This window comes from Pteropus alecto, unplaced genomic scaffold (genome assembly GCF_000325575.1).
Source record: "Pteropus alecto unplaced genomic scaffold, ASM32557v1 scaffold95, whole genome shotgun sequence".
NCBI lineage: Eukaryota > Metazoa > Chordata > Mammalia > Chiroptera > Pteropodidae > Pteropus > Pteropus alecto.
This window is the reverse complement of record NW_006441071.1, coordinates 17,405,016-17,417,519: the sequence shown is the minus strand read 5'-3', so window position 1 is coordinate 17,417,519 and position 12,504 is coordinate 17,405,016. Positions and strand designations below refer to the sequence as shown.

At 35.5% G+C, this 12,504-nt stretch overlaps 1 protein-coding gene across 1 annotated transcript in view; it reads right to left on the bottom strand.

Moving 5' to 3' along the window:
* Window positions 1-3,579: 3,579 nt before the first annotated feature.
* The window catches only part of CUNH9orf135 (chromosome unknown C9orf135 homolog), a 65,965-nt gene continuing 57,040 nt past the window's right edge, over window positions 3,580-12,504 (bottom strand). The window contains exon 6 of the mRNA XM_006918483.2: window positions 3,580-3,866. Coding sequence (XP_006918545.1) covers window positions 3,678-3,866 — 189 coding nt within the window. The 3' untranslated portion in view covers window positions 3,580-3,677. The remainder of the gene's footprint in view (window positions 3,867-12,504) is intronic.

Here is a 12,504-nt window from a genome sequence, read left to right as displayed (position 1 = left end):
CTTATTTAGAAATTGCTTAGAACAATGTTTTCCTTACTGTTTTCCATGAAATACTAATATCACAGGATATAGCAACAGATATTTACTGCAAAAATGATTCTGTGATGAAATAAGCCTGGGAAATGATGAATTTAATAGGGCTTGACTATCTTCTGTTCTATAGAACTTTTCAGGATCTTTAACATTTGAATGTGCATTGTAATGCTCTTAGGCAAGAATATGGCAGATAGCACTCCCCAAAGGCATTTAGCCACAGAACATTTTCTTCAAGGAACACTTATTAATACCTCCAGACCCAAATTTGGGAAGTGCTAGCTTAATAGAAAGAACAAGGAAGAAAAATTTTAAATGATTGTTGGGAGGATGGTGATGCTATTGATAGCAATAGGAAATAGGAGAGAAAAGTTTGCAGTGTAAGATTACTTCAGTTTGAACATAAGAAGGTTCCTTTCCTGCCTGATGGAGTTGAGCAAAATATATCAGACTCAAGTTTAGGAATGAATTCAGGGCTGGGGTTATTGATTATTATTGATTAGAAGGCCTCCATCACACATCTCAAGACTCTGATCCATTACAATCATTTATGAGATAGGTTACAAGTAGCCTTTTACTAATATTAGTTAAAATACCAAGTTTTCAAAAGATTTACACTTTTAAAGAAAATAGAGTGTTATAAACATTTCTCTATGTAATGATACAGAGAAAATTTCTTAGCAACTGCTAAGTGAATGGATACTTTGATAATTCTCTGAGGCTGGAGGCTGGACTTTAAGGCTGGACTCCTCAAATTAGGAGTAAGTAGTCAAGAAAAGAGTGTGAGGTCAGCTCCTGAAAAAGAGAAGCTATGAGCTTTTGAGTGTGAAGGTTTGGGTGAATGGAAAGATGCAAGAGAAGGGGGAGGAGGAAGAGATGTGAGAGTAAAGACATTTAATGGGGATTTTAAAGTAAATTGTCACATGATGTGTGATAAACTCATACTCACGCCTCGGTAACTGAACGTCTCCAAAAACAATATGCTCCGTGTGGTTTGATTTCATTTATTTATTTTTTTTAGAAACCAATGCTTCATTTGGCAGAGAACCAAGACAGCATCTGTCTTTCTCTCTGTCTGACTTATTTCACTCAGCATAATAACCTCTAGGTCCATATATGTCATTGCAAATGGTAGGATTTCATTTTTTTTTAATGGCTGAGTAATATTCCATTGCTTGCATGAAAAAAGGGACAGCCAACTTCCCTTTTGGTAGACTTTTTTGGCTTCCTACCCAACATCTACTTGCCCCCTTCTTTCTTCCTGACAGGACTCTGCTTTGCCTTTCAGGAAGATCCAGAGGAAGCTAACTCCATTGTCAGCTCAGCAGGAGACTGGTGTTTAAGTCAATCATGGCATTCCCTTTTCCAGGGATTGTTTTAGGGATGTGCATGTGATCCAATCCTGGCCACTAAGATTGTGTGGAGGAGGCTTCTGGGAAGGTTTTCCCAGCTCCTGAGCAATACATTCAAGAAAACACCATTCTTGTTCCTCTGAACATTTTCATGTCTGGACATGAGGCCTGGAACAACTTCATCCACGATGCACCCAGTGTGAAGAGGGCAGAGGCAAGAGAACCTCAGAACCCGAACATAACACACTGGAGACCTGCCCTCCCTCTGGACTTCTTGTCACGTGAGATCATACACGTGTTTATTATTTAAGCCGGTTTAAAAATTTCAGGCAAAAGTATGTGAACTAATGTACACCTATAACAATATTACTTTCACAAACCTGCATTCTGAAAAGCTTTCCTAGGTGGAAGAGAAAGCAGTGCAGTTAAACCCAGCCCAACCTAAATATTTTATAATCTGCAGCCAATCTAATCTATGCTACACCTTTGTTAAATGTGATGCCCACACTCTTCCACCCCACAAAAGCATTCTATGCACTATTAGGGTGTTCCAGAGAAACAAAATCAATAGGATGTGTGTATATATGGTGAATATATATATGGTTTGCCAGTTTTCTGTTACTTCACTTCCATCATACAACCTATTACTTCATGTTTGTTCCACTTCTTCTTAGGTAAAGCGTTATAATACCTCCATAAATGAGTGAAGTATACCAGGTGAGAATTGCAACAAAATAATGAACTTAGGCCCATCTAAAGAGGACCTACCACAATACTCCTTCTGATTGTTATTGTATTAAAATGAGGACTAGTGCTGCTAGATATGCCAATGTGTCAAAGACAAAGAAATCCAGATTTTCAAATAAAATGTTCTAATTTAGAAAATTTTTTGGTTAATGAGAAAAGAACAAATTGTACAGACTAAATAAAACCTATATACAGGCCAAATTTAACTAAAGGATCCCAATTGTGATATAGCTCTTAGAATTTGCCCAACCAATCTCTCATTCTCTCAACAGCAGTCTGGTCTGCATTCTGTCATGGTGGGCTCATAGCAACAGTTCTGACATTATAATGCCTAAAGGCAGAAAAAAAATACTAAATAATATACATATATTTACTAATACATATATTTACTAGAGAGAGAGAGAGAAAAGAAGAAGGAGGAGAAGGAGGAGGAGGAGGAGGAGGAGGAGCAGCAGAAGAACAAGAACAAGAACAAGAACAAGAAGCAGCTAACTTTATAAATACACAAGAAACAGTGTTATTTTGGTGTCTCAGTGAAATCCTATTAAGTATACATGTGGACCCATCAAGAGGCAATGTAGTCACTTCCTAAAGAAGACATTCTCCAAAGAATAAATCTGAGTTCCAGTTTTTCTTGTTCAAATGGTCTTTGATACCGGTGAGATGAACCATTCTAAAGGAATCCAAATCAATACAAAATACTTACACCTAAAGAACTAGGTTTCAGAGAAATATTGCAGGGTTCATTGGGTCCAACATTCATTGACTCATAGATGGCAATTGAATACTTGGAACGAGGCAAACCCCTGCTGTAATCTTTATTTCAATGTACCATTTTATTTTCCAGGTAACAAGCATTCTTCAAAAGTAATGATATGCCCATTAAGACTTTTTCCTTACAGAAATTTAAAAAATGATGAGTAGCTTGACATCCTGATTTGCATACTTCAAACATTTGTCCACTCTAGATATGTTAATGAGTGTTAGTTCTTGGGTGCTGGATAAATCAAAGTTTCTAAACAGACTCTCCCCGCAATACACACACACACACACACACACACACACACACACACACACACACACATTATTATTATAGTGCCAGTGTTACCCAAACTTCCACCATTGGAATTTCATGTCAATCTGAATACCACTCATATTTTTATTCACTTAAAAGTGGAATTTAAGTTAGCTCATTTTTTTTTAATTAGCCACACTCTAAGCAATCATAAGCTTGGTTGTGCTAGCTTTATTCATTTTTTTCAAAAAAAAAAATCAAACAAATAGAGTACATAAATAAAATAAAATAAAATTCCACCAAGTACTAGCTACAAATTGTGTTATATCTTCTCAGTGGTACACATACTAAACTTTGGAAAATACCAGAGTAGCTTATGAAAAGAAGGATGTACACACTGGTCTAGAATATAAAATTTTGTTTTTAAAGAAACCTACTATAGTGATATTTCTATTGCATTTATTAGGATAGAAAATCATCAACTGTTAAATCCATTATTCTTTCATTCGTTAGAAATCTGATTTCATACATTATTTTAAAAATGGGACAATAGGACCACCAGTTAATGGGAAGAGTTTTTGTTTTACATATGAATTAGCATAGATTCCACTCTCGTCATGCCAAGTGTTGATGCCAAATCTCTTGGAACCATTTAGATCTGTAAACTGAGAACGGCACTTTCTGTGGACTATCGAATAATCATCTTGACAAGGATAATCCTATAGGAAGGAGAAAAAGAAATGATTTTGAATGACTGAAATATGTAAAAAGGAGTGATTTCTAAAATTTGATCTTCAATGTGTTAATCTTATTATGATCAAAAATTAATTTTCAAACAATTGATTAATTTTACCTCTCAAATTACAAATGCCTCACTGAAAAAAATGGCTATCGCATTTATAAGTACTTATAATTCTGAAGAAAGAAACTAGTTCATGGTTGTTTTATTTATAAATTGAAAAAAATAAATTATTATACATTTAAAATCATTCTACATAAATATACAGCATAAAAAACAATTTAAAGTTTATGATCATCTGCATAAGACCTAAACAATTAGAATTTATCTACCATTGAACACGTTTTAAAACAATATAAGTTATAATCATTCCAAAGGACAATAGCTTGGTATAGCTTTAATAATTACTAACAAGTCACACTTGCAAGTAAATACCAAGCTCAAAGATTCATTCCCATGAGAAATTTACCTCAGCATAACCCAGTATAATGTTTAAGGTATTTATTCTGAGATCACTTCATTAAAGCTTCTATTGCAAAAAAAGAAGCCACTATCATTGACTTCCCAAAGGAAATACTGATTCTTTCAGATTACTTCAAGGGTAATGGTAGATAAGGAACATAAAGCCCTTGAACTAATTATCTAATTTCTGCCTTAAATTGGTATTAATTTTAAAGCACTAGGACAATATTGATATTCAATCACTAAAACTAAGAACAATGAAAGAATGCCAAAATATAGTTATAATCTTAGATTGGCTTTATTGAAAATAATTACTACTCCCACTTTCCATATAAGAAAAGATGATTTGCTTAAAATTTTAAAAGGAGAGAATTTAAGGAATAACAATATTAAGTGACTCACCCAGGACTTCAAATTAACCAACTGACTATAAGATTCATTTTCCCTCCAGGACCCTCATGAAATTCTTAATAATTAAGAGATGAAAAAGAATATACACAATAAAATTCTAAAACTACATAATATCCATGTCACTTTCCATATAATTTGGGCTTTTGCTTTTTGTCATTGGGGTCTATTTCTTTGGGTTTGTTTGGTTTTTTGTCTGTTTGTCTGTTTGTTTTGGTCAGGTAGAGGTCCTTTAAATGAGATTTGAGCATCAATGGTCCAGACTTCCCTCTCAGAGAAAGGCAGGATTTGTTAATTTTTCCTGCAGCTGTGATCGAACTGAAGAGAGTTTCAAATGCAAGGTCAGTGTGTTCTTTTAGCAGCTCCTAGGCAGAGAAAACAATTCATCTTGATGAGGTGAGTGACAAGATTAAATGCGATGTTTTAGGAAAAGGATTCTGGAAGCAGAAGGTATTAAATACTGAAGGAGAAAAGACTGGATTCAGGAACTGTGATTAGAATTGGATCTCAACAACTAACATGTCATCAACTGGTGGATAAACAAAAGGCAGTCTATCTACACAATGAAATGTTACTGGACAGTAAAAGCAATAAAATAATGTATAGAGGCTATAGCATAGATGAATCTTGAAAACATTATGCTAAGTAAAAGAAGCTAAACCAAAACACCACACATTGTATGATTCCTTGTATGAAATGTCCAAAATAGGCATGTCCATGGAGACAAAAAGCAGCTTTTTCAGAGGATGGGTATAATGGCTAATAATCAACATCAATTTAATCATGTTACTTTAGGCTAGTCCACTATTCTGGCGCGACACAGATCTTGAGTTCTGACAAAGTTCAATTAAGATAGGACAATCACTGCAAACTTTTTCTGAGTCCTGGTAGATGGGGGTAACTGGAAGAATTTGTCTGAGGTATGGAATGGGTGGGCATCAGCAAACAATGGCTTATGCAGGGCCGCACTGGTGAAGGCATTTCACAGGAAGAACTTAGAGGACTTACCTAGCTAACAATGAGAAGGAACCAAAGACGTTCCAATCTAGATGGCTGAGAGAGTTCTAACACCATTACAAAGAATAAGAGATGACATCACTACAAATGTTTATTTGGAAAGTGGTACTATGGGACAGATGGCCTGGAGAGAGGTCAGTGCCCTAAGCACAGCAGTGATCACTGGCTGGGAACAGTAGCTATAAAGAACATTACTAGGATCATTAATTACATTGGAATATAGAAATATGGGCTGTGCATAACATAATTAAACTGTATCGATTTTCCTGAGGTTGAAAACTTTATCATAGATATAAGTCCATGTTTTTAGAAAATACACATAGAGGTAACGGGGTGCAATGTCTCCAGCCTACTCTCAAGTAGTAAACAGTTAGTGACTCTGGTTCAAGATTATATGGGAGCTCCTTGCGTTATTCTTGCAACTTTCCTGTAAGTTTGAAATTAGATAAAAATATATTCCCCCCAAAAAGCGATGGTTGGGGAGCCATGGGAGTAGATGAATTTTCTGAGATTGTATAAAATGAGAAAAGTAGGGTTCTGGGGCCCCTACGTTGGGGATGCCTGTGGCTGGATCCATAAGGAAACAATAAAGAACAAAGAAGGGTGATGGAGAGAGTGCTGCAATGTCATAGATTCTGCAAGGAGAGGGAGGTAAGAGAATGCATGGTAGTGGACAACTACTCACTTCCAAAAAAGCACCATAGAGAGCAAGACCTGACGAAACACAACCAACGGTAAGAATCAATCTCTCATCATCTTTGAGGGTGCTGTTTCAAGGAAGAGTTGAAACATCCTGATAACAGATGAAAAAATAAAGAGTGTCAGGTAAAGGAAGACTGAGGGCAACAGGCCCTGTAGGAGCAGGACCTCCTAAAGATGCAGTAGAAGAGTCACTTTAGGGAAGATCTTCCTCTTCTTCCTCCTTTTGACATGTCATAGAAAGGCAGGATAGGATGTTACAGGAGGGTCCTTTTGGTGAATGGGGCCCCCAATCGACCTTCCTTCATTATGAAGGATAAACAATATGGTTTTAACACTTATATCAGTAAAATGTATCAGTGTATCCTACTCTTAGATCGCCATCCCCTTCCCACTTTATCCCTATTATCCATTGGTTGTTATATTCTTACTCTAACACCATTATCTCCTGAACTTTTTTACAGAATAAAATGATATTGCTGTTTTTCGGTCAATCGTACACCCAGTCCTCACCAGTTTTTCCCAATCATCCAGGAAACTGTTCTGTGGTTATTCACATTTGATTTCATTCTTTCTCTTAGGACCTTTTATTTTTGATAGTTTTATTTTTCAAGGTCATTTTCAGGTTTGGGCCTGCCTTCTGGAACATCAGTAACTGCCTAATTTAATATTGTAAGATAATTTGAAAGCATAGTTTAATTCCCTCATCTAGATCATCCATAAAAATGCATAATGGGTTATGTTTCCTGGCCAAATCAGTCTCTGAGAACTAACCTTGTGTCCACTGGATAGCTATTAGCCACCTGGCATTCATACAGTAAAGACCATTCTACCCTAGCATGCCTGTATAAGCCCATTCATTTGGGGTACTCCATTTCCTCTTAAAAAGGTATTTTAGGCAGCAAGCTTATTAATGTGAATGTCACATTGGATAAAATGAAAGTAGACATAAAAGTAGATTGCTGTGATATTTTGTTTCATTATTTTCAGTATACATCATACATAAAATTCTTTAGCACTTATATGCACTTAACTGAGGACCTATATTCCCCTAATAAGGCTGTCTCCTAAGCACACATGCAGTGTAGTGTGCTGTGAGAGGGAAAGAACATTTCCCCCACAGCCAAATCTCCTTTTTCATCCCTGGGGACCACAGAGGATAGGCATCTCAAACAGATCCCTTCTTTCATTTCCTTTTGGATATTTCATTTCTATTGGATATTTTTTTCTACCGTTGATTGCATTATAAACATAAAATTAATTGGCAAATATAGCTATAATAAATATATAACTAATTTGATATATTTTGTTACATATTTAAAAAACATTTACTAGCACTTTTTATTTATAAAATTTTACAAAGGAAAGGCAATTATAACAAATATAGGTATTCAACTAAAGGAAAGGAGTCATGGGAAGTGCGAGGAAGTTTAGCCTATGGGTATAAATGTAAACATTTATATCATTAATGAGTCCAATCAACATAGTAAGGTTTTATCCGAAAGAAAAATATGGGGATCTATGTGAACAAACTTTTCACAAAATAAGCTGACTTACTATCACAATATTAGCTATTGACTAATTTTTTCTTCCTAATGCACAAATTTTGATTCGTTCTGTAATTTTAATCATATAAAGATAAATATCATTTTTTTACTCTTCAATCTATATCATATAAGGACATCTGCAGCTGTTTTATTTTGTAATGGTGTTGTTAGGTATAAACTTGAGACTTAAGGTTCTCAATTTTTAAATTCTTTAATTTTTCTCCATTACAAAGTCAAATATGTTCACTGTAGAAATTAAATGTAATCAAAAAGAAGAAAATGAAATCTCCCACAATCTCAAGTTCCCTGAAGTAGAACTGAGCTGTATGACTTAACCTAGAAACAAAAAGGAGATCATAATAACTTACCTTCAGAAAGTAATATAAGATGAAAGTATAATTTCAGAAAAAAATATGTTCTTTCTACTAAAGACACAATAGTAAAAATATTTAAGAATCTGAGTTTCTTGAGAATAGAGACCCACAATTTCTCAATTGCTGGTATTATACCAGATGAGCAGAAGTTATAATATTTATTTTCTAATTTTTAAGTAGGTTTGAATTAAATGCCTGCCAAGGTCCTTAATCGAAAAGATTACTTGATCATAAATAAATATCTGTTAAGATGGCACACAATCAATAAAAGAGAATCAGATCAAATAGTAGAATTTGAAAGCCAGAGAGCTCATGAATATCTTTCTGTCTATATCAGTGAAGTCTCTCCAGAGAGAGAGAAAGAAAGAGAACAAAAATCAGAGAAACCAAGATTTTTAAGGAACTGGCTCACATGAATGTAAGACTGGAAACTCAGGCAGGATTTCTATGTTACAGATATTGAGGCAGAACTCCTTCTTCTTCGAGAAACCTTGGAGTTTTGCTCTTAAGGCTACCATCAACTGATTGGACAAAGCCCATCCACATTATTGAGGGTAATCAATAACGCAAATTCTATTGTATCCCAATTAACTGGAGAAGCTGTGTAACTATATAAGCAACTGCCAATAGATCCTGATGTTAAAGCTGGGGCCTAGGAAATATGGCCCCTTGGTGTTGGCAGAATGCCATGAGACTCAGAACGAGAATTGTTTGCCTAAATGCTACAAGATCAACCCTACATGCATGTGTACAAAGTCAGCACACATATGTACAACATGTACTGAGATCTTTCAGGGATAGAATTTCAGTTCAGGAAGGCCATCATTGTCTTCTAAACCCAAGTAATAGAAGGCTATTTCCATGGTTAACTAGCAGCAGCATTTGGGAATACACTGACATCAACCAAAAGATATTAGGTGAAACCACATGACCCTGTCCCTCTTTTCCAATTTCACCCCACACCACTACTTCGTTTGCAGGAGAATCTAAAACTCTCATTTGTTTCAGTTAATAATACATAATAAGAGGAACAAGTATTTTCAAACAAATGGTCATTATTCTTTTGTTAGTAGATATTGAGTCGGAACATTACCAGGACAAAAAGTAGAGAACTAAACAGCAGATACACTAAAATACAGTACAAGGACAAGTAGAACTAAAATAAAAGTCATGAAGATACATCATGGAGCCCGGAACACTACCTAGTTAAAGTTCAGCCTTAATTTTCTGGGTAGAAGTTTGGCAAAACCACACATTATTCTAGACTGAAAAAGAAAAGAACACATACAAAAGGGCTGTCTATATTGGAATGAAATTGAAATTGTAGAAGTGGGAACTGAAAGCTAATTTAGTTCAGACAAGTGATGCTTCCCACAGAACCCCCACCCTGTTCTAGATTCACTTTCTGTCCCAAATTTTAGTGTTTCTCAGGAAGTCATTCTTTCACCTTCTTTTTAAGGCCCCTGGTAGACAGCTCTTCTTAGGAGGCATAAAACTAAGCATAATTGCAGGCTTTGGGGAGTTTCTTTCATGTGAATGAGCATAACTGGACAATAAAGGGCCCCTAATGATGTTGCCCACCTCTAACTCACAGCCAAGACGGATTTTGGTCTGGGACAATACAAAGTACTTATTAACCAGTAAAGCACAGCCAATCAGACTGAGCAAATTCTAGAAGCCCCTGGCCAAGCAGGTGTTAAAATTCCAGAAGGTCCAGGCTGGGCCCACTCAGCCATGAGGCACAGGAAGCCCACTGCCTAGGGCCCACAGTACTTTTGGGGACTAACACAAATGTTTCCATTTCTTTTAAAATCAGAATTTAAAAAATTAATATAACAACAATATGAATATACTTATGCCACTAAATTGTACACTAAAAAAGGGTTAAAATAATATTTTTTATTATGTATATTTTAATACAATAAAAATGCAGGTGACATTTTGAAAAAACTAATTTTATTAAATAATAGAATCTCATAGCTAAGCCAAGAAATGATGCTGGTACTATAACAGCCATAAACATCTCACAGCAGAAACCAATGGCACCTATCATACAGTAAATTTTGCTTCAAATAAGGTATAGAAGTCTGACAGTACTTACCCCCAAAAAATGAGTATTGAATGCTTTAGTTTCATATAATAACACTCATTCGGTTATTGGTAATTTCAAGATTGTTAACATTAACAAAGTCATATAACATGGCCATAAAATAAAATAATAGTCAAAAATAGGAAAGGAGGGAGAAAAGATGGGTAATCTTTACAAAATGCCAATGAGAAATTAAAAATGTATTTCTTTAATAATCTTTTACTTCAAAAACTGAATATAATCTGGTTTGGGTTATATTTGTCTTTATACCAATGCAGTTGTAAAACATATTGTTTTTGTTTTTGTTGTTGTTGTTTTGCTTGTTTGTTTGTTTTTTTAATGGAAAAAAGAGCCCCCAAAGGCAAAAGTGCTTAGGGCCTGGGAAAGTCATCATACAGTCCTGGGTCCAGAGTCAAGAGGAGGAGCTGGGGCTGCTCAGGTGGCAGGATTCTGAGGGATTCAAGGCCATAGCTAATATCTAATTAGTACAGAAATATCAATATTTTAACAATGCTATACCTATACTGGTACATAAAGGCCCAGTAGTAGGACAGGCCAAGCTGTTACTGGGAATAATTCTTAAACAGATGCAGCTTCCTTTCTTACCTACTATGAAACACTGCATGGACTCCATGTGGTCAATTTGGAATGCATGCCAACTATAAAACATAATTCTCTATTAAAAACCTTCTCATCTTTCTATCCCTGAATGAACTGGGGTATGCAACACTTTTTTTTTTTTTTTAATTTAAAGGTACTCATATGCCTGCAAAGATAATTCAATAGGCAGCTCTCTTCAAACATGATACTGACCAATGAATGTACCCAAATGGCAGCTGCATGGTTGAGAGGAGCCATTAACCTTCAAAATGCTCCCCAAAGTTCAATGAGGGCTTGGCCTCACCCTTTCTTCCTGCTGTCTTGTAGACTGATTCTCAACACCCATATTAGAAGCTAGCCTACACTCTGTCTTACCATTTTCTCACCTTCTCAAGTCAATGACTTTGGTTCCATTGTATAAACTCACTCTAATGGCCCCATCCTGGACTCTTGTCATTCCTCAGAATTGTTCTACTTTTGAAATTCTAATAAATCCCCTTTGCTCATTATCTCTAATTCTTGTAGCTCTCTCACTCCTTCACTACTAGTATGCTTGCTGTTCTTTTTTCTCAACATTTTCATTCCCTTGGCCCTTCAACTTCCTGAATTTGCTAGTCCCTGCTTGAACTATTTCTTTTCCTTACTCACCCTGAGTGTGTTCAGTGGACTCTCCACCATTATCCTCAACTCATTTGTCCCCTGTCCTAAAGGCTCATGCACCCTATATACAACCAGCTTGGACCAGTCCTCTAATTTGCCTTCTCTGTAATTTTTCCTTTATTTTGGTTCTTTGGGAAAAAGATAGGGAAACTTCTAAAAGAAAGTATCTTTCACTGAAATTGGGGTGAGCTATAATAAGCACCCAGAGGAAGACATGGAGCTTTGAAGAAGTAGCTTGCAATTGTTTCATTTCTCTCCTTAGAAACGATTTTATAGCTTTCTAATACTCTGTATTTCCTTACTTACATCTAGAACCATGGTGTGATAACTTGTACTCCCTTTAAACTTCCTATAATGCTGTCCCACTTAATGCAAATATGAATAAAGCAAATGTAAGAGACATCATAAAATTAACAAAGTATCAATTCATGCACAAAATTTGCAATAATATGAATCCAAATATTTTAAGATTTCATTAAGAATTGCATTATTGCAAAGGTGGTAGCCTGAATGAGTGGTGAACTATTTATGCTAAGATCATATGGTGAAGTATCTAGCAAGTAAAAAAATCCTCCTTCATTTGTTAGTATTATGACATATACACTTGTTTATGTGCCCATCCACTTATAATTTAAAATAATGTTTTGTATCCTATAACTATGTAATGCAAGCATTCGTTAAATAGGAGTGCTAGAAAGCAATGATAAAAACATGTCTCAAAATCAATTACTTTGGTATGGAAGTTGGAAGCAAATGAAGAAA